The following is a 22,580-nucleotide window of genomic DNA, read 5'->3' as shown; positions in this document are numbered from 1 at the left end:
GTTCCACACACTCGAATCACTGCACCACACTGGCTTCCTAGAGGAGTACTGCTATGGGATTACTCTTATCAATTAAGCAGGTAAATAAATAAATTTAGTTTTTCTGGTTCTGTTCTGTGGAACGCTGTTCCACCAGAGACTTAGTAAGCATCCTAGCTGTTGACTTTCAGGCATCTCTTAAAGACCTTTTGATGTCAACAGGCCCTTGCTCCTGTTTTGATTTTTGATTAGCCAGTCACCTTAATGGTTATCTGTAGTGTTTTTGTTTAACATGGGGTAGTATGTTTTTACGTTGTGTGCCACCTTTATATTTTATGATATAGCAGTGTGGAGAAATAAAGATTTGAATGGCAGCCACCACCAGAGAGCCAGAATTGTTTGAGAATTATCCTGGTTGTGGTGAACATTTATTATTTGATTGTTGTTAGCCGCCCTGAGCCCGGCTTCGGCTGGGGAGGGCGGGATATAAATAAAATTTATTATTATTATTATTATTATTATTATTATTATTATTATACTTTGTTGTTTGTTTGTTTGTTTGTTTTACTTAATGGTGAAGGCCTCTAGGAGAGTGTACAGGAGGGGTTGGGCAGCCTAGTGTCCTACATGTTTTGGGACTTCCATCAGCATATCGGAAGATAGATTGTAATTCGAAGAAGTGTATATGGCCTGGCTCTATTAATCCTTCATATCACTGTTAAATGAAGGCTGTTAGAAAAACAGACAACCCCTCTTTCTCTCTCAGGCCTGATAGCTGCTTATATTTGCCCGACCTGAATCCTAACGGAAGCCCCTCATAGCTGCCGAGCTTGCATGCCAGAGGCATGGGCCTCCCTTGTTTAGAGATAACGCGGCTGTAATATATTGGGAGGACTCCAGGATTAAATGCATTTTAGGCACGCAGCCCGAACCATGGGATCTTAATGTCTGGTGTGATTAATTTGACAATTGGATTTTGCAATTGCGCCTAATGCATATAAACCTCTAGAATTTGACCCAGAATTTGAGCCTCAACACAAACCAGGAACAGCAATGCTGTTGGATTGGCTAGACTGGGGTCTTTCTCTTGGCTGTTGTCTCTGGAGCTCCTGGAAGCTGAATCGAAGCGGGTGCCATCTGTTCTCTGGGTATGATGTTGTACTTCTGTATAGGTTGCCTGCTGTTTAATAAACCTTAGACTTTCTCACCACTTGTGTGTCTTGCGTTTGCTTTTGAACCCCTGAAGAAAAAGAACCCCCTTGCCTTCGACAAGACGTTAGCCCAAGCATTGGCTAAGAGCACGGTGGGAGTTGTAATCCAACAACATCGGACAGGCACTCAGTTGGGGAATTGTTGGCAAAGTGGATTTATGGGTAGAGAGGGATTTGTGCCCTCTCCAGATGCCTTCTTGTAGAGTTGCATCAATTCTCTTTCGTGTGGTCTGAATTCCCATTCCCAATTACTTGGTCTGTTCAACCCACAAGCTGAAGTCAATATTAACATACAAAACACAGAAGCCACCAAATGAATTGCCAAATAAGGGAGTCCACTTCTCAAGGTGCTGGTAACTTAATGGTGACTTAGTTTTTCCTAGCAGACCAATGTGTTTCAGCCAAAAGGCTACCTTCAGGGGATTTCTATAAAAGAGACATAATAGGAATGTTGGTGTAATGCAAACAGTGGGTTAAATTACACAGTGCTTGGGCTTATGTCTTGAGGAGCACCCCCCCAAAAAAAGTCTGGATGTTCAGAGATAAGGTGCCAGGTGCACTGAGTTACCATAGCAACACCAGCAGGGTTGAGTGTATGACTTGCTGAGTCATTCATCCTCCCATTGTTTCAGGAAAAATAGAGACAGATCTAATAATTTCAAGGGCACTGCTTTCGTGATGTCCTGTTTGCATGTCGGGATTTTGCATAGCAGCATTAGCTAGCATGGTGACGGTGTTAGTTGATCTCTGTATATATATGTATCTTCAGAGACCAGAAGAACTGTTTATAGTAGGCAGTAGTGTTTAGATTTGTCTTGTGTCGGAGACAAGAAACATTTTGTTACTTTGAACTGCATCGGAGAGGAGCTTTCCCCTTAACTGGGGATTCTGGAAGAAGCTGTTTTGCAGGAGGATATCTCTGAAGACTCTGCTGGGGCTCTGCATGCTCTGAGGTGTGGTGAACTACCAAGTGACTCCCACAAGTAACCAACAAGGAACACCTGCAAAACATAGTATTAATTCCGTATATACAGTGGTACCTCGGTCTAAAAACAGTCCTGTTAATGAACAATTCAGGCAACGCACTCCACAAGACCAGAAGTAGGTGTTCTGGCTAGCGAACTTTGCCCCGGAAGACAGAAGCCGACCGCTGGTGGGAGGCCTCATTGGGGAAAGCACGCCTCAGTTTAAGAACACTTTCGGTGTAAGAATGGACTTCTGGAACGAATTAAGTTCGGAAACGGAGGTACCACTGTATAAACATCCATCAAAGCTCCAGATTTAAAAAAACAAACAACCAAGATAAATGTCCAAAAAGGCAAGTTAAAGCATAAGTGGTAACCATGGTTTGTTCTTGGCATGCTGCTCATGGTTTGAGGAAACTAACATGAGCCTGGGTTCAGATGTAATGGCAAGTTTCCAGTTATGGGCACCTTGGTTTTAAGAAGCATATTGATGAGCTGAAACACTTGTGGAGGATGGTGTGAGAAATGAGGATATTTCATTTTCACATAAACCACAAAAGTACCCAATTCTTACAAGGGCAACCAAGATGATCAAGGGTCTGGATAGCAAGCCTTACAAGGAACGGTTGAGGGGAATTTGGGTATGTTTAGCCTGGGAAAGAGGAGACTGAGGAGATATGATAGCCATCTTCAAATATCAAAAAGGCTGTTGAATGAAACATTGGAGCAAGCTTGTTTTCTCCTGCTTCGGAGAGTAGGACCCGTAATAATGGCTTCAAGTTACAAGAAAGGAGATTCCAGCTAAACATCAGGAAGAACTTTTTGACAGTAAGAGCTTTTCGACAGTGGAACGGACTTGGGAAGTTGCAGACTCTGCTTCCTTGGAGGTTTTTAAGCAGAGGTTGGCTGGCCATTTGTCATGAATGCTTTAGCCGAGATGCCTGCATTTCAAGGGGTTGTATTAGATGACCCTTGGAGTCGCTTGCAACTCTACAGTTCTGTGATTAATAATAGTGTGTGGTGTGCACACAGGCCTCTGATATATTGAACTGACTGCATTTAAATCTGGTGTAGGTTTAAATTATATGTAGGTTACCTGATTCAAACTTTAATTAGCATCTTAAGGAAAATAATGTTTGATCTCGACTCATAAGATGTAATTATTGTGTTTTAGGGTGCAAGAAATTAATCCAAACATGGATGTCAAAAAGCCCTTGCGTGCCAAAAAGACGATGACTCCAAGCGCCCGAAAGCAAGTGAAGATGCTGCGTGAAATGAAGGCTGTCCAAGCAGCAGAAAAAATGGCAAATAGTACCTCCGTTGTGTATAATCATGTTCATTTAAAAAGGGCTGAAACAAGTGGCTTAAGTCAGAACTCTCTGAAAGAACCTAACCTTCAACCAAAATCAAAAGAAACTCTGTTGCACCCTTCAACATTAAGGGAGCCCGTATCCAATTTAGTTGTTAATTCTGAAATGAAGGCTGTCCAAGGAGCAGAAAAATTGGCAAATGGTACCTCCATTGTGAATAATCATGTCCACTTAAAAAGGTCTGAAGCAAGTGGCTTAAGTCAGAACTCTCTGAAAGAACCTAACCTTCAACCAGAATCGAAAGAAACTCTGTTGCACCCTCCAACATTAAGGGAGCCTGTAACCAATTTAGTTGTTAATTCTGAAATCAGTATTTATAACAGTCGTCGTGAAGGATCCCAAGATCTTCCCTACAAGGTTTGCACTGAAGACTCTGATTTGGAGCAATTTCTGAATGCTGGAGCCTTACAGGATCTACTGTATTATTACCTTCAAAAAGAACCCAGTTCCTCATCGCATAAGCCGGTGGAAGTACACTTGAACTCTGAGCCGCTTGCCCAGCTTTCTGGCCAATCGGAACATGAGCTTTCAGTGACTTCTCCTATGCGCAAGATCCCTGCCTTAGAAAAGGTAACTGAAATAAAAGATGAACCACTTGTTAAGCAAACCATGCCAGTATTGGAACAGGAAGGCGACAGATTCCAGTTGCTTGAGAAAAATACTAATTCTTCAGTACGGCCAGGTAATCATTTTTTAAAATTATTGTTTTTACAATCATTAAGATAGTGTATCCTCTCAGGGCAATGTAGAGTAAATGTAACTAAATGTAATGTCTTATCTCATTACGGATGTAGGGCTGGGTGATATATCATCCAAAACCGGCTTGAAGTCCATATTGTGATACTGGCTTCACAGTTTTTGACCTGACAATACATTATGAATCACGGTGTGTGCGCTATGGAAAAATCAGTGTGGGGAAAACCATGAAGGCTGCCTTGTATCACCATAACCACTTCTTGTCCACAGTGCTCACTATTCACATGGAATATAGCTCAATAAATTGTTGCTTAAGCTTTAGAAGACCAGATTTTGTTGCTAAATGGTGGCCACTTGCGAAATTTCCCTCCTGTTGCCTCTTTCCAAGAGTGAGTGTGATGCTAGTTTGAGGTGGTTGCAGAAGACACTGCAGTTCATTTTAATCAAGTGAAATGACACAGTTGCTTAACTTCAGAGTGTTGGCGTGACTGAGATCACAGTACCATTTCAGGCCCCGTTCATTTCTGCAGAAACTAGAAAACTGCAGCCTTCTTTAAAGTTTGAACCCTTCTTACATAACTCTGCTCCAAAGCTTTCAGGGGGGTGGGTAGGTGTTTGCTCTTGGCTTGTATGGGATTTTTAAAAATATAACTTACTGCAAAAGTTTCCTACTTCTTCAAAAACTAGAGCGAAAAACTTATTGCAGTACTGATTCGGCTTCACAAAAATCTGTTGCAGTGCATTGCTGATTTTTAAAAATATAAATTACTGCAAAAGTTGCCTACTTCTTCAAAAACTGGAGCGAAAAACTTACTGCAGTACTGATTCGGCTTCACAAAAATCTGTTGCAGTGCATTGCTGATGTGATATAGTGGTTAGATTGTCCGATTAGGACCTGTGAGACCAGACTTTAAAGCTCACTGGGTCACTTTGGGTCAGTTGCTGTCCCTCGGCTTAACCTACATTTTATGAGGATAAAATGGGGAGGGGGAGAACCATGTACTCCTTGGACAGAAAAGTGGTATATAAATGTTGTAGTGGTAGTAGCAATGTTTTCCGGATTTCTTAGGGAATCCCTTCTCTCTCCTCAAAGATGGGGCTCCGAGGAAAAGGAGAATTTCAGAAACTAATGAAGGCATCCTTTCCAAATGCATCAAGAAATCCGATGAAGCCAGAAAGGTTTGCGACAAAAGCTCAGAGAAAAGACATATTGCATTGGAAAAGGTGAGTATGAGAAGTCACTGCAGATGTGCTGAAATAATGAAATTAAAGCAGGGTTGAGAATGGAAAACTGTTCTGGGTGTGTGGCTTGTGCTGTTCTGGTCATCCTAAGTGTGCTCTTGGACTGATTTTTTTTTTAAAAATGCCGGGACTGAAATGTCTTGATAGTTTTGAGTTGTTCATTTCAGCCTTGCGTAACTACTGCTATTTTTGTTTTGATAGCTCACTTCAAGCCCCCCTGGGGCTGGACAAGTCCAAAGGTAATGCTGCACGTGGCAGTGATGTTGCTGTGTAAATTGGGGTTGGGAATCTCCCACCAAACTTAAGCCTTGCATCAGGGCTGCCAGCCCAGTTCTAGTCCTGGATGCAGCCAGTTCCCTCCGTTTCTAGCCTGTTCCGTTCTGAAGGCTCATAATGAGTAACAAATGATTTTTATTTCTTAACTAAAACTGTTTAATCAAAGCTTTATTTTGCTGTCTGATCCAGGGGCTACCAAGTATTTCTAGTAGGCATTACTACTACTACTATTATTATTATTAATTGAATTTATTCCCTGCCCTTCACCATCAGGTCCCACGCAATTAAGAATAGTTAAAAGCACATTACAGTCACAAGAATGTGGTCGGTTCTGGAAACGCACATCTCCACTTAAAGAGGTGTGTTTTCATTTGCCCAAAGCAAAGTTGTTATCCCTGAACTATGGCCCTTTCCCACTAAAATGCACAAGGAAGTGCTGTAGCCCAGTTCAGAATGTGCCTTTCGGCATTTTATACCTTTCTCTGTATTTCTGTTCCTCTTATTCTTTCGCTTTTCAGTTAACTAAAGCAGCACCATCAGTAATAAGCAAAGAGGACACATAGCTCTCCTAGACCCCAGTAACAGAGCTTATAGGCTGATACCATGTCAATTAGAGACTGACTAGAGCCAGTGGAAGATGATTGACAACTTGATAAGATAAAGGGAGTTTTAGGTAAACAACTCCAAATATGGGGTGTCCAATTGGAAGGCCAGATAAAGAGTCCATGAATATTGCAGAGATGATAAAGGCACGAGAGCATGTATTCTGAATGCTATATAGATGCCTTGAATTATATACAGTGGTACCTTGGTTCTTAATCCGTTCCAAAACCAAAGCATTCCAAAACCAAGGCACACTTTCCCATAGAAAGTAATACAAAACAGATTGATCCATAAAATGAAAATAATCGATGTACTGTACTATAAAATAAGAAAGTATTGTAGATAAAAGTACTGTAAAATAAAAATGATGATAGTCATTGTTTGGAGGGCCTGCAAGATAGAGCTGTTCCACCTGGCCTTTGGTTTGGACTCAGTCTGACACTTATGTTTTCCCTCCCCTTACGGTTTTGATCTATGGGCTACTTTTAAAATGAGGCTGCATTTTAAATTGCATTTTAACCTGTATTTTAAATTGGTCCCCCCCCCATTATGTTTTTTATTGTAATTTTACTGGTGTTAGCCACCCAGAGCCCAGCTGTGGCCGGGGAGGGCGGGGTATAAATAAAATTAATTTATTATTATCCATTTCTGCAGTCACACAATCAGCTGAACTGGGTTCCACATAGTCACAAAAACAAATGAACTGAAAAAGCCTCAAAAACGCAAAATAAATAGCAAAACCAAAACTGCCAAATACAATGGTACCTTGGTTCTTTAACCTAATCCGTTCCGGAAGTCCATTTGACTTCCGAAATGTTCAAAAACCAAGGCTTGGCTTCTGATTGGTACAGGCACCCTGGAAACAATAGCTGACAGCTGCACCGGACGTTCGGCTTCCAAAAAACATTTGAAAACTGGAACACTCCACTGGGACTTCCAATACGCCTTTCCCTTGATTGGGAAAGGACCAGTCATAATTTTCAGAGCTTCCTTTTAGGGTAACAGTGCCCGGGTGTACGCTGTTGTTGGCATTGGATTGTACATTAAGAACTGTCTCTACCTGATCCTGGACAAGAATTTCCCCAGTTATTTGGGGGGGGGGACAGCTGCATCTACACCCTCCTGTGTGGCAGAGGAGGGGGTGTATTCATACAGAAGTCCTTAGCCCAAATCCAAATAGCTGCTTGAGGCATCTGCGCTTTTAGCCTTTTCAATTATATGGTGTGGAACACACTTCCAGCAGAGATTTTGCAGGTACCCTCGCTTTTGACTTTCAGACTTATTTAAGCTGGCAGGCCTTTATCACAGTTTTAAGTTTGTTTGTTTGATCAGCCAGTCTTACCTTAATGATTATCTGCAGCTTAATTTTTTATTTTTTTTAAATGGTGTTTGTTTTATGCTAAGGATGATGTGATGCTAATGAACCGCTTCAGTTAATCAAAATCCACAAGGACTTTTGCACATGACTTTGGGCAGCTTGACCTGGATTTACGTACGCATCATTTTTAAAAAAAGTATTCCATGTATTCAAGCAACCCGGGTGCATGGAGTTTGTTGCATGGCTCTTTGGATCCCAGCCTTGGTGCATGTTGGATGCCCGTGAAGCTGTGGTTCGGGGTGAGCAATGGAAGGTGTTGCAGGAAAAAGTTTTATTTGTGTTGGACTTGTTGCTTGCTGCCATGCAAAAGGTGCTGTGCGTCGAGTCAGAGCTTTTAAAACTTCCCGCTTTCTAAGAATTTCTTGATTTAAAGGGTGCATGCTTAAATGTGTTGTTGTCCCCCCCCCCCCCCATTGTAGGTCAAATGCTTTATTCAAAGTCAGCTGGACAAGTCAATGAAAACCTTGGATCACAGGCTCGAACTTCTAAAGCAAAGAATCGACCACACACAGTGCCTCCGGAAACATGAAGCGATAGCTATTAAAATTGTAGTAAGGCAATGTTCCATTTTAAAAGCCTTGTCTGTCAGTCATGGTTTAATACATGAAAATTATAGGACGCAAACTTGTACATATGCACAAGCAGGTTTTTAATTTTATTTTACTGGAGCCTGTTGTGTCTCTAAGAGGCTGGCATCAGAAGCTGGTGTTATCAGGCATTTGCCAAGGCCCATATCTCGACGAGAGGTTCTTCAATGACCTCTGGCACCTCTGGCTCTGCTTTTCCTCCCTGCTGTCACTGCCTGTCCCTCTGCCTTCTCTGAGCGTTCAGTGGCAGGAGCAAGGCAGAAGAGGAGGGAGCATCTTGCCAAGGGCCCCGCAAAACCTGGAGCCAGCACGTTATATGTCTGTATATAGAAATATGGCCCATAAGTCACGTATTGTAGAGATCCCACTGCTGGCTGCTGTTAGACTTGTCAGTTTAACCCATGGTGTACAAATGTCTGATACCTTGCATGCAGCTGAGACACGTTGGCATGTTAAAGTGGCACAGGAAAGGGTGCTGGCCTGGCAGGGTGGCTGAGGGATGGAAAGAGGACTTAAGGGGGAGGGAGTTTTAGGAGTGGGCAGTTCAGGAGCAGAGGGTTAAAGAAATAAGGCAGAGAAGGGAGCAGTAAGTCAGGGAAGCAACACTAAGGAGGAACGGAGAGCAAGGTGTGCAAATAAACCTTTTTGTATGGCAAAGAGGGTAGCAGAGTCTCTTTGTGGTTGCCATAAAAGGGGTGAGAGGAAGGGATGATAGACTTGCAGTTGGCGCAAGCAGTTTGGTGGTGGGATTCCTTTTCAGACACTAGGAAAAGGGGAAGTAGCAACTCGGGACATTCCGTCAGATTTGTTAGCCATTGGTCATTGCAAAAACACAAATGGTGTTAGAAGTACCTCCTTGAGCCTACTAGCCAAACCCTTAGCTCCAGATATTTAGAGTGCAACTGTGAATGTTGCTCCCCTTGTTCTAAAGTTTTTCTGCAGGCCAATGCAAGCTCTTCTTTCTCTTTCTCTTGCAGAAGAAAATCTCTAGGCTTGACCGACGCATTGATGCTGTAATAACAAGCCAGAAGAGAGAATCATCTAGAAAAGTAAGCATGCTACAGCACTATACAGTGGTACCTCGGGTTAAGTACTTAATTCGTTCCGGAGGTCCGTTCTTAACCTGAAACTGTTCTTAACCTGAAGCACCACTAGCTAATGGGGCCTCCTGCTGCCGCCAGAGCACGATTTCTGTTCTCATCCTGAAGCAAAGTTCTTAACCTGAAGCACTATTTCTGGGTTAGCGGAGTCTGTAACCTGAAGTGTATGTAACCCGAGGTACCACTGTATTATACTACAACACTCCATCATCGACAGAAACAACTATTGCTAAGCCATTTTCCCAGTGTCTTAATTCTCTTGAGCTCAGAAACTGCTGCAGTGCCTCAAGGTGACCAGTGCAACACAGTCATATGCATGAACTGTAATACCATATGTGAGTATGACTGGTTAGGCGTGCAGAAGGGAATCTGCAATGGATTCTGCGCCTTGAAAAAGAAGTTCTGGCTTCACTTCCTAACAGAGTGCCTGACAGGCCACTGCAGGGAGGTTGGAATTTTAAAATGTGAAGGGGTTGAGTTGCCTTCTAGGGAAACTAGCAGTGCAGCAGATGACAACAACAAAGCCTTTATTTGTTTTTTGTGGTGGGGTAAGGCTTTATCTTTCCATCTTTAGACAGCCGGGTTTTAAGAACAGTGGAGAGCAGCTCCTGTGTCTGCTTTCACAGCCGCAGTTCCTGATGTTCTTCACAGGCAAACTGAATGAAGCAGTGGTCTGTGCGGACCCATGATCTAATGGGTTTAAGTCAAAAGTTTCAGGTGAGCATCAGGAAAAACTTCTTGACAGTGGGACCCAGATGCTTACTGATGGGGAACAGAAATAAACTTTAGTCAGCATGTGAGAGAACACAACAGTTACACTGGCTTTAATACCAGCAAGAAGAAGATGCTTCCTTTATGAAGGAGCCTGATTAGTCATACTGGAATATGTGGAATAGCACAGTGTACAAGTTATTTTTTTCTCTTTCCTTCCCAGGCCCTCCCTACAAGACCACCTTTGCAAATTGAAATAATAAATTGCCCCAGCCCTCAACATAGCAATGCAAACAGCATGCCAGCACCATCAAAAGAGAAGCCATCCAATCTTAACAAAACTATTCCTAAAAACACAGAAAGGTAAGTCTCCCCATCAGCATGGCAGCTGGCCTTGTTCATTTGCTGCATGCTTGGGAAGTGCAAGTATTGGTCCATGAAAAGCAGGCTTACATTCCTGTTCTCTGCATTTAGCAACACACGTGCTATAACGCCTACTTCCCCCATTATTCATTTCACAAGTAAGACTTTGTTGCCTTAAGTGGAGGGGCTGGGTTCTTTTACATTTCTGCACAATCTATTTTGCATTCTTTTTTTTAATCAGCTCTGAAGACATTATATGCCTTTCTTGGGGGAAAAAAAGCTCAGACGTGGGAACAGTGAATCCTACAGGTACATGAAACTAAATTCTCCTTTCCTCTATTTTAAAAAACTTTTCAACAGTATGAGTCTTGTTTCGCAGCTGATTATTAGGTTATGTGTTATATATGCACACCATCTGCAAAGGACAATTAGCATGGTTCGAGAGGCAGAATAATACTCTTTCATAGAATTGTAGTGTTACATGGTACTTGTAAGAGTGTAAGTCCCATTGATTGCCTCATCAACCGCATTAATCCTTTGACTCAGGCTTGACTCTCAAACTTGGCGGGCAGCTCCTGGGCAAAATTGCAGATTCATTTCGACATAATTTGATTCCAGAGTTTGGCAATATGTGATTGAGCTCAGAAAGAAGACACGTCATGGTACATCTGCAAAACCAGATGCCTTCATCTGCCCCGCCTGCAGTAAAGCATGTTTCCTCCTATATTGGTCTCTACAGACAAAGCAGGCACTGTAGCTCTCCAACGGTTTGACTTTATCCCGGATGGTGCACTCTTCCATTGTTGGAAATCTGATTGCCCATTCCACATCCAATTTAGCAGATTGGCGAAGGCTCTGTGGCAAGACCACCTGGAAGAATTCTACCTTTATGATTTCTGTAGAACCATATATCCTTATGATGATTTTTATATATCCATGTATCCTAATGGAGCTTAAATCACTAAGGCTTCAGTAGGGCTAGAAGTGCCTAAATCTCAGTTTCCCTTTGCCCTATTTCTCTCTGTCCTGCTATTGTGCTTGAAGGAAACAATAAATCTGATGTGTTGGCTTTTCCTATAGGGAACCTTCCCCAGACTGTTTCTCATGCTCACGAGATGGAGGGTGAGATGGGGGAACCGGGAAAGAGAAGTCAGCCACAGAATGCAATGTTCTAGCCAATAACAGATGGAGGGGTTACTCAGGCTTCAACGGTCAAATAGGTTTCTTTTCCTCTTTATAGCTGAAAATTAGGGTAAAGGGCATCATGATGCACAATATTGGAAAAGCAGAAATATTCTTTACATGGGCATAGGAAGGGCTTTGCCCTGCTCATTGGCTTGATTTTGCTGCAATATATGAATATGTAATGCCTAACGCTGTTTGTAGTCAGGTATATAAACCCAAAGGGACGCGGGTGGCGCTGTGGGTTAAACCACAGAGCCTAGGACTTGCTGATCAGAAGGTTGGCGGTTCAAATCCCCGCTACGGGGTGAGCTCCCGTTGCTTGGTCCCTGCTCCTGCCAACCTAGCAGTTCGAAAGCACATCAAAGTGCAAGTAGATAAATAGGTACCGCTCCAGCGGGAAGGTAAACGGCGTTTCCATGCGCTGCTCTGGTTCGCCAGAAGCGGCTTAGTCATGCTGTATGCCAGCTCCCCCGGGCAATAAAGCGAGATGTGTGCCACAACCCCAGAGTCAGCCATGACTGGACCTAAACCCAAAGCCCGAGGGGCTCCGGTGCCCAGGCTCTGGAAAATATTCCACTAGGTCTTTATTGCTCAGCAGTAAACTTTGCCTTCTTTTTCTCCGCTGCTGCGTCTGTCGATTCTTGGACACATTTTGAGTGGGCAACAGGTATTCCTTATATGCTTGCAACAGCTCCTGCAGAGGGAAGCATGATCTTTTGTCAGACAAGTTCAAGCGTTCTAAAATTTTCACTTCTGTCAAATTCCCTTAGGTGTTCAACAGAAAGAAACTTCTGTAAATGCCTCTACTTCAGCTGAAACTCCATGCAACTCTAAGGTCAGCTTTAACAACTCTTCCCCCACCCCGTCCATAGAATTGTAGAGTGGGAAGAGACCCCAAGGGTCATCTAGTCCCTCCAAAGTTCCACCCCCTTCTGAGGTAGTCCATTCCACGGTCAAACAGGTCTTGCCATCAGAAATGACTTCCTAAAGTTTAGTCAGAATCTCCTTTCTTGTAATTCAAAACCATTGGTTTGGCACCTGCCCTCGGAGAAGCAGAAAATAAGTTTGCTCCATCTTCCAAGTATTCTTTAAGAGTCTCTTCTCTGGTGCAACTAGGATTTTATTCCTTTCTCCCATCCTATAGTGAACGGATCTGAATGATGAATGACTTTAAAGTGTGTTGGGGGGGGTTTAAGTGCAATAAATTAATGTGTCATCCACATCATCTATGGCTGTGACATTTTGGGCCTTGCTACATGATCAAAGTGTGCCCAGTTATACTGAATTTGGGGACCCCCTTAAGAGATGGAACCCTCCGAATCTTGCTCTGCAAGGTAAATTGGCCTGGCCTCATTTGAAACACTTGCCTGCCCATCTGCGCCAGCTTTACAGTAGGCGAACGTTACCATGGGAATCTTGATCAGTGGCAATGTACTACCTTAAATCTAGAATATGAACAGCTTGTTTTATCATAGAATCATACAGTTTGATTTGTTTTAGGAACATATATTAGGAAGTGTGCTGGAACCATTCGGCAAATTGCTTTCCAACGGCTTACAGAAGTAAGCTGTTGCTATTCCCTCACCCCAGTCTCCATTCAACCTCCATCTAAGCAAGCGGGAGCCATGATCAGAGTTCAAGGACCTACACCAGCCAGGCGAAAACATTTGAGCGGGAGCACAGAGGGAGAGGCCTGGGGAAAATGTCTGAGAGCCAAACAACTGTGGAGGGAAGCGTTCAGCAATCATGCTCCCCAGTCCTATTACAGACCAGGACCAATCCTGAGAAACTTCTAACTAGTTTTTGGCAGGGACGAGCCCCTTGTCCCAATTTTTGGCAGCACATTTTTTAAATTAGTTGTAGTACAGTGGTACCTTGGTTCTCAAACGCCTTGGTACTCAAGCAACTTGGAACCCAAACACTGCAAACCCGGAAGTAAGTGTTCCGGTTTGTTAACTTTCTTCAGAAGCCAATCATGCTCCATTTTAAGTGTTGCGCTTCTGTTTGGAGTGTTACGCTGAGGTCTGTCTGTTTTTGCTATTTATTTTGCGTTTTTGTGTGTGTGTGTGTGACCGTGTGGAACCTAGTTCAGCTACTGATTGATTGTGTGACTGCAATACATTGTTTATTGCTTTCATTTTATGGATCCATGGTCTCGTTAGATAGTAAAATTCATGTTAAATTGCTGTTTTAGGGGTTGTTTTTAAAAGTCCGGAATGGATTAATCCGTTCTGCATTACTTTCTATGGGAAAGTGTGCTTTGGTTTTGGAACGCTTTGGTTTTGGAACAGACTTCAGGAACAGATTAAGTTTGAGAACCAAGGTGCCACTGTACTTTATTAGACACCGTGGCTAGTAGCCATTGGTGCAACGTTCCAGCGTCAGAATACCAACTGCTGGGAATTGCAGGTGGGCAGCTGGAGGCAGCAATGTTCTGAATACTGCTTGCTAGAAACCACGGGGGGGTGCATTTGTGCTCAGGCCCTGCTTGAGAATTTTCTACATATGTTTGGTTGGTCGCTGTGTGAGAACAGTATGCTGGACTAGGTGAGCCTTTGGCCGGATCCCGCAGTCTCTGCTGAGGTTCTTATGTTTAAACGATTTGAATTCTCTTAATTGCAGAACCCATTATTTATCGATCTGACTGATGAAGGAGATGACAGCAACAAAGGTGAGGAAAGTGTGCGCTTTCATATCCATGTTAATGTATTGGCGATGTTTGAAACGTATAAATGATTTTTCCACACACAGTGCCCAGAACTAAATGGGAAATGTAAAACTACATAAGCAAAATCTTGTGGAGCAGCAGTATAGCCCTGCATTTAATTGATACATATATACTTTAGTTTTCTGGTGAGTTGAAGCTGTTGCTGTGGTGGAATGTGACTGGCACTATTGGTTTCCTGCCTTTGTTGTTGCTGCTGCAGTGGTGGACTTGAACATACAGCTGATTCTGTTAAATAGTAATAATTTTATTATTTGTACTGCACCCATCTGATGCGGTGACGCTGTGGTCTAAACCACTGAGCCTCTTGGGCTTGCCGAACAGAAGGTCGGCGGTTTGAATTCCTGCGACAGGGTGAGCTCCCGTTCTTTGATCCCTGCTCCTGCCCACCTAGCAGTTTGAAAGCACGTCAAAGTGCAAGTAGATAAATAGGTACCGCTCCGGCGGGAAGGTAAACGGCGTTTCTGTGCGCTGCTCTGGTTCGCCAGAAGCGGCTTAGTCATGCTGGCCACATGACCCGGAAGCTGCACACCGGCTCCTTCGGCCAGTAAAGCGAGATGAGCACAGCAACCCCAGAGTCGTCCGCGACTGGACCTAGCGGTCAGGGGTCCCTTTACCTTTACTTTATCTGACTGGGTTGCTCCAGCCACTCTGGGTAGCTTCCAACATAAATAAAAACACAGTGAAACATCAAACATTAAAAAGTTTCCCAGTACAGGGACGCGGGTGGCGCTGTGGGTTAAACCTCAGCGCCTAGGACTTGTCGATCGCATGGTCGGCGGTTCAAATCCCCGCGGCGGGGTGCGCTCCCGTCGTTCGGTCCCAGCGCCTGCCAACCTAGCAGTTTGAAAGCACCTCCGGGTGCAAGTAGATAAACAGGGACCGCTTACCAGCGGGAAGGTAAACGGCATTCCGTGTGCTGCGCTGGCTCGCCAGATGCAGCTTGTCACGCTGGCCACGTGACCCAGAAGTGTCTCCGGACAGCGCTCGCTCCCGGCCTATAGAGTGAGATGAGCGCACAACCCTAGAGTCTGGCAAGACTGGCCCGAACGGGCAGGGGTACCTTTACCTTTTTAAGATTGTATGGTTATTCATCTCCTTGACATCTGACGGGAGGGCATCCCAAAGAGTGGGTGCCACCACTGGGAAGGTCCTCTTGTCTGGTTCCCTGTAAGCTCTCAGTGAGGGAACTGCCAGAAGACCCTCGGAGCTGGACCTCAGGGTCCGAGCTGAACAATGGGGGTGGAGACGCTCTTTCAAGTACACAGGCCGAGGCCCATGTATGTTATACAGCTGGCTGGGGGCTGATGGGAGTTGTGGTCAGAGAACACCTGGAGGGCAGCAAGTTGAGGACAGCTGCTGTATATGCTTGGTGCCAGCAATATTTAAAATGCTTCATTTTGTAGGAGTTGGCAAAGAAAAAGAGAAAAGTATTGCAAAGAAAACCAGTTTATATATATATAACATTTTATTGATTTTCCAAAAATAACAAAAATAAAAAACAATGCCAAAACAAAACAAATTGACTTCCCTCTAATCCCTTCCTTGGTTCTCTTATTAAGATACTGCATGTACATTGTTAAATTTGTAACATATTTAAATCACCTATTATCAATTCATAATAAATTACAAATAATCTTAAAACCCTGCTAATGTATTAACCTGTGTACTATCCCGTGTACATCGCAACTGTATACAGTGGTACCTCTGGGTACATACTTAATTCATTCCGGTGGTCTGTTCTTAACCCGAAGCACCACTTTAGCTAATGGGGCCTCCTGCTGCTGCGCCACCGCAGCGCGATTTCTGTTCTCATCCTGAAGCAAAGTTCTTAACCCGAGGTACTATTTCTGGGTTAGCGGAGTCTGTAACCTGAAGCATCTGTAACCCGAGCTACCACTGTATATGCAATAAACATCTTCCATTCTTCCTTAAATTCATTATTATCTCTTCCTCATAATTTCATTGTCAATTTTGCCATTTCAGCGTATTCCATTAGTTTAATTTGCCAGTCTTCTTTAGATGGGACACCTTCTTCTTTCCAATATTGTGCTACTAAGAAAACCGATTCACCCGTAGAAAGCCTGGTCCTAAATCATCCTCAGCCTGTGCTGCAAACATCAAATGAGGTAGCTAAGTGATTTATTCATTCATTCATTCATTCTTAAGGGTATTTGGGGTGTAAAGGGAGGAGTAGTATCTCCAGTGGGGGGCATGTATTACTCCTGGTTTGTTCAGGGTCGTTTGTGCTGTAGATGGAAGTGAGAAGCAGATGGCGCTTGTCAGCCTGCGAAGGAAAACTCTGATCCTAAACCTCCACTGCCTTGTGGGGTATCTTTGGGGGAAGAAAAGGCTAAGGAGTAAACCCTAGGCAAATCTGGAGTGGAGTCCCTAAGACAGTTGGATGGTGCTTTGTATTATAATAATAATAATAATAATAATAATAATAATAATAATAATAATAATAATATAATAATAATAAACTTTATTTATATCCCGCCCTCCCCAGCCTTAGCCGGGCTCAGGGTGGCTAACAACAATAAAATAATACAACATTCTAAAATCATTTCATTATAAAATTAATTCAAATCAAATTGATGGCAACCATTGGACTAGAGTTCTGTGCAGATTGCCAAAGGAGGGAGTCAGGCTGTGCCCTGGCCAAAGGCCTGGTGGAACAGCTCTGTCTTGCAGGCCCTGCGGAAAGATGTCAAGTCCCGCAGGGCCCTAGTCTCTTGTGACAGAGCATTCCACCAGATCGGAGCCACAGCCGAAAAAGCCCTGGCTCTAGTTGTATGCCTCCTTCCAGCAACTCCTGCAGCCAAGCTGGTGCCAAACGTCTTGCTCTGCTTTCCTTTGGACAACATCAGTGAGGCTAAGAGGGGGATCTTGTCGTCTGAGCAGCCCAGGACCTCCATACACTTCTCAGGCTTGTGCACTGTGCAGGGTCACTTGGATGCTGTTAACGCAGCATTAACAAAATGGGAGGCAGCAGTTGTGTTTGAATGGTCTCTGCAACCACAGCAGGCGCCGTGATTCTCCAGCAGTTTGACTTCATCCCTGAAGATGCAATCATTGTCTCTCGAGATAGACTGGTGCCAGTGATATTAATTCTTAATGGCACTAATGCCTTTTTCCCAGCCCTGGTGGTGCCCATGAGTCTCAGAGGATAGCCTGAAGGCATCTGAAGCAGTCCCACTTTACTCCCAGGTAGGTGTGCATAGAATGAGGAAGGATGAGAGCTCCGTGGGAGAGCATCTCCTTTGCACGTACAGTGGTACCCTGGGTTACAGATGCTTCAGGTTACAGACTCCGCTAACCCAGAAATAGTACCTCGGGTTAAGAACTTTGCTTCAGGATGAGAATAGAAATTGCGTGGCGGCAGCAATGGGAGGCCCCATTAGCTAAAGTGGTGCTTCAGGTTAAGAACAGTTTCAGGTTAAGAACGGATCTCCAGAACAAATTCAGTTCTTAACCCGAGGTACCACTGTAGATGGATTGGTCCCAGTCTCTGGAAGTGCGATTCAGGGGGCAGCAGCATCCCTGTGGCAGAGCATCCACTTCACATGCAAAAGTTTCCAGGTTCAGTCGCTGGCATCTCCAGTTAAGAGTTGGGTAGCGAGCGATGGGAAAGATCGTTCATTGTTTCCTGTTTAATAAAATATATGGCCCACTTCTCAGTTTGTAAAATCTCAAAGGGTTCACAGTATATACAACCTTTGCTAAAATTACTTCAGAACATAAGGACCCTGCTGAATTAGGCCAATGACCCGTCTAGTCCAGCATCCTGTTTTCACAGTTGCCAGCCAGGTGCTTGTGTGAAACCCACATGCAGATGGGATCACAGATCACAGATGGGTTCACTGCGATCCAGTGGTACTTTTTTTTCTCCGGGCTACACTTTCAGAATAAAAACTTGCTCGCACGACACCAAAATTTTAATTGAAAAGAAATGCATTGGAAAGAACAACTAGGATTGTCTTCAGTATATCATTTGATGCTCTTGGTTCTCATTTTGAAAAGATACCTATCCACATTCTGTTAAAAAATAACCCACTATAGTATGCTAAACTATACGGAAATGATTAAATTATTCTTGGATCATACTTGAATCTTCCTGCCACACTTGCCATCCTCTCCTGCCACATGGTTGGAGATCCGCTGGTAGTAGCCGTGGATAGCGTCTTGTCCTCCATTAAAACAGCATAATAATTGTAATAGGAATTAATAAAAGTAAACTGCAGCAGACAGAGCTAAACCATCTTCAGTATTGACAGGTGAAGAACACCAAGGTAAACTGGGAGCTGTTGGTAGAAGCACTCCCCCCTTGGTGTGTGCCTTGTCTCCATGGGGGTCTCATTCTGCAAAGCAGGAAACAGCCCTGCTCCTCATCCCAACCAGCCATATTTCTGTATAGCCAGGAGAGACCCACCTGCAAACCTCTGGAACCTCCTCTGCCCAAGACCCTGCAGAGCCGCTGCCAGTCAGAGTAGGTGTTGCTGAAGCTTAATGGACAAATAAGCTGGTGCAGAATTAGTTTCCAATCGGGTGGGTAGGATTAACTCTGCTGTTAAGGAGGGTCCTCCCCCCCCCTTGCCCCCAACGGTGAGTCCCAACACCGTATCTGATTTCAGCACACAGTCAGATCTGAAATATCAACAAGAATTTGTCAGGCACTGATGGGAAAGAAGCATTCCACCCAAACCATACCGAAGGACGAGCTTCATCCTCTTAGCCACTAGAGGGCCATCTTGTAATATAAGCTGCACATCTCTTAGCCCCAGCGACAAGAATGCTACAGCACTTGGTGTTTCTTCAGTTCAGGGTTTCCCAAACTTGGGTCTCCAGCTGTTTTCGGACTACACACCATCTTCCCTGACCACTGGTCCTGCTAGCTAGGGGTGATGGGATTTGTAGTCCAAAAACAGTTGGAGACCTAAGTTTGGGAAACTGCTTTTAGCTCAAAGCTGGGAAACCATGTGTAGTTGGACTCCAGATCCCATCAGCACAGCCAGTGGTCAAGGATAGTGGGAGCTGTAGTTCGAGAACAGCTGAACGGACACAGGTTTCACACACCTGATGTAATTGGGGCTCCCAGATAAGAATAACGCCAGTTTGGCAACACAGGGAGCACGAATCAAACATGCTCTGTGAAGAGAGGGGTTTCGCTTTGAACGTCGTCTCTTAATAGTTTTGCGTTAAGAAGTTTAGGTATGGGAAGACAGGAGCATCAAGCTAGTTGTGTCTTTTCCTGCTATGCCAGAGTCGGGGGCTTTTTAGAAAATTTTGAACTAGGGAAAATTTGTGGTGATTTGCCTTTACCAAGCTTGGAAAATGGCAAAGCTTGCCTGATGTTTATCTGCAACCCGCATCCATTCATTGTTTACTAATGAACCTTGGTGGCAGCGGAGAATAATGCGTATAAGATTATGATACTGCAAAGTAAGAGCAGTGACAGACCGTAGCAACAAGAATCCGCAGTTCAGTGGCCAAATTTTTATTTTTAATCTCTCTTGCAAGCCTGAGCTCATTCTGAGCTTTAGCCAGCCTGACGTTCACCACACAACTTTCGGCCACTCATGTTTACTCCTCCTTTGTGATTTCCCCTTTCCTCCATTTCGTATGCATCCCCTTCTTAAATCTCGGCTCATCTGTAAATTCCTTATGCAGCCCCACTGGTTTCTGCAGATGCCCACTTTCCTTTCCTGTTGGAATTGTCTGCATTTGTGCCTTCAGTATTTCACCGTTAAGAATTCTAGGAAGGAAAACAGCATGTGTTTCATAATGCAACATTCCCTGTGGGATTCTTGTTGCTGTAGCCACTTAACAAATAATGATTTTTCTCATGGAGACATGCTGATCTGCTAAGTGTCCGGCAGCTTGCAGAGGGTGGTGTTGGACATGCTCCTTGCCTAAGCTGGTGATTTAGCTTTGCATGTGGTCTTGATTATTAGTCTTATTTCATAAAATTTCTATACTGCTTGATTGTAGAAAAAAACCCTCAAAGTGGTGGCAGGTGGGTGAGCAATTGGAAATGTAAATTTACATTGTTGTGATTTTGCTTGTTTGCTGCATGACAGATTTGCTTAATTGTTTGCTGGTTCTATTTATAGGATTTTGTAATTTTTGTATATCTTCCTCCATTTATTTCTGTTACTTTGTTTCCTGCTCTGGGGTTGAAAGCATCCAATGAAGAGCTTGCTATTAATACTTTAAATGAGTAATATATAAGCAATGCAAGCAAGGGGGGTAGCCTCGTTTTTTGTGCGTGAGACATACACAGGGTTGTCGCCAGTTCCAGTCCTACACAGAGTAGACCCACTGAAATTAATGGAACCACTTTAGTCATGACCATTAATTTCAGTGGGTCTGCTCTTAAGTGGGATAGCCCGTACTTCCTTTCTCTGCACGGAAGTCCCTTTAGTCAGACATGTAAATGGTTGAGCTGAAATGGATTGTTCCGGCCCTTTTTAGCCGCCCTGTTAACCGAAGCTCCTGCTTTCCCCACAGGTCCCTGAAGCGTTTCGGCACCTCCCTCCGTTACCGCAGGTTGAGCAGCAGCTGGAGAGCCTGTCCAGATTCAGACATACCCGTCCACCTCAAAAGCTGCACCTCACTGTGGTTCAGGTGGAGAAGCCCAAAGGTTTTGGCCTGCGGTGGGAGGTCAGCAAGGTGGAACCATGGTGTGCTCCTCTAGACAGCTTCCACTTGTTCGTTTGCCTGGAGTTCGTCGGTAAAGGTGTGCCGACCCGCTGGCTTAGGGTGCGGGATATTAAGGCCATGCCTCTCCCCATGGGTTGCTCGTTAGCTCAGATTGCTAATTGCTCCAAGTGTTACTTTACCATCCAGTCAAAGGACATTTATGGACGTTATGGACCCTTTAGTGACATTCATGCCATTTCGATGACGTAGCTCCTGTGAGGGGGGATCTAGGCTCCTACAGGACGTCTACTTTATGTGTCCCTCTTCTCTCTATGCTGCCTATGGCTGGCGCCAGTTTCAGGATTCCAGTTACGGTAAGGTTTGACACCTCACTTCTGAGACTTCCCGTTGACCTCTTGCCTTTCTGCGAGGGGGCGCCCTTAACATTTTAGATTTTGGAGGGGGGAGAGAAAGGACCTTTGGCTTTGCTGCTGTTGTTACACTACAACTCCCATCATCCTGGCCTGTTCACCATACTGGCTGGGGCTGATAGGACTTGTAGTTCAACAGCATCTGGACTGATTCGGCCCCTTTCCCCTGTTAGTTACAGTTCCTATAAGCTCAGACCACCAAAACGGTCTCCCTTGCAGGCGTGCCGGGTAGTGGGGGCTGAGGAGTCTTCATCTCCCCCCCCCCAAAAAAAATTCAAGGAGTCTTCAGCCCCCCAAAACCCTGTGGTCCGCTCCCCCTCCTCGCCTGATACTGCGTGGATAGGAGGCTGAGCATGGAGCCTGGGGGCTGCGCTCTGCCTCTTCCTGCCCAATGCTGTGTAGGGAGAAGGCAGCCATTTGAGCGCTGGCATCACAGCAGCGGGGGTGGGACACCAGTGTGTCCCGGCCCGGCCCGCTATTTGGGAGCGGACGCGTCATGTGATGCGCCCCCCCCCCAATGTGGGGGGCAAGTTGACACCCCTGCTCCTTTCAATGTATTTTCACATATATTGGCAGAAAGAGATTCATAATTGCACCCATTATGGCCTCTTCCAGGTCTCTCTCCCACATCACCTTTAGTGTGTCTTTAGCAGACGTGGAAGTTGGTTCCTTTTGCTTTATAAATTAGAAACTTGGCCTTGCCTGAAGGGCAGGTTTCAAAAGCCATTTGTGATGCTCCAAAGCCACCTGCACTACAAAGATGGCAAAAATACCCCCCTCCCATTTTTTGCAGCTCGCAGACCTACTACAGCTTAGTTAGGGTCGCCAGTTCCTCCTTAGAACTTTTAGATGTGGAAAACTCCAGCCATATCTGATCTGCATTCCTGGTGGCTTTTTTTTAAAAAAAGTTATACCTGTAGTACATAAGCCCTGCTGGTCGTCAGAGCTAAAATTCATGGTCACCGGTGGCAACTTTCCTCGTGGGACCCTGTCACTAAGAAAGCTGGTGTCACCTGTACTGATTCATCCAATTAAACCTCCAGCTGCTTAGTGCACATATTAATTTTTTTGCTTTTGTTAGTCATGGGGAAAGAAGGCAAAGCAATTAAAGCCTTT

At 44.4% G+C, this 22,580-nt stretch overlaps 1 protein-coding gene across 6 annotated transcripts in view; it reads left to right on the top strand.

The window, feature by feature from the left end:
* The window catches only part of ATF7IP2 (activating transcription factor 7 interacting protein 2), a 34,147-nt gene extending 11,786 nt beyond the window's left edge, over positions 1-22,361 (top strand). For 3 of the 6 annotated variants that reach the window (XM_053364568.1, XM_053364569.1, XM_053364567.1), the window contains exons 2-11: positions 3,330-4,207; positions 5,315-5,445; positions 8,140-8,271; positions 9,285-9,356; positions 10,342-10,481; positions 10,723-10,790; positions 12,437-12,501; positions 14,289-14,337; positions 16,378-16,520; positions 20,902-22,361. In XM_053364568.1, coding sequence (XP_053220543.1) covers positions 3,352-4,207; positions 5,315-5,445; positions 8,140-8,271; positions 9,285-9,356; positions 10,342-10,481; positions 10,723-10,790; positions 12,437-12,501; positions 14,289-14,337; positions 16,378-16,520; positions 20,902-21,303 — 2,058 coding nt within the window. In that variant the 5' untranslated portion in view covers positions 3,330-3,351 and the 3' untranslated portion in view covers positions 21,304-22,361. Of the gene's footprint in view, positions 1-3,329; positions 4,208-5,314; positions 5,446-8,139; positions 8,272-9,284; positions 9,357-10,341; positions 10,482-10,722; positions 10,791-12,436; positions 12,502-14,288; positions 14,338-16,377; positions 16,521-17,532; positions 17,710-20,901 lie in introns of those variants that run through there. The other 3 variants (XM_053364565.1, XM_053364571.1, XM_053364570.1) reach the window with 3 other exon arrangements.
* The last annotated feature ends 219 nt before the right edge of the window (positions 22,362-22,580 follow it).

This window comes from Podarcis raffonei, chromosome 14 (genome assembly GCF_027172205.1).
Source record: "Podarcis raffonei isolate rPodRaf1 chromosome 14, rPodRaf1.pri, whole genome shotgun sequence".
Classification (NCBI taxonomy): domain Eukaryota; kingdom Metazoa; phylum Chordata; class Lepidosauria; order Squamata; family Lacertidae; genus Podarcis; species Podarcis raffonei.
This window is presented reverse-complemented; position numbering and strand designations above follow the sequence as displayed.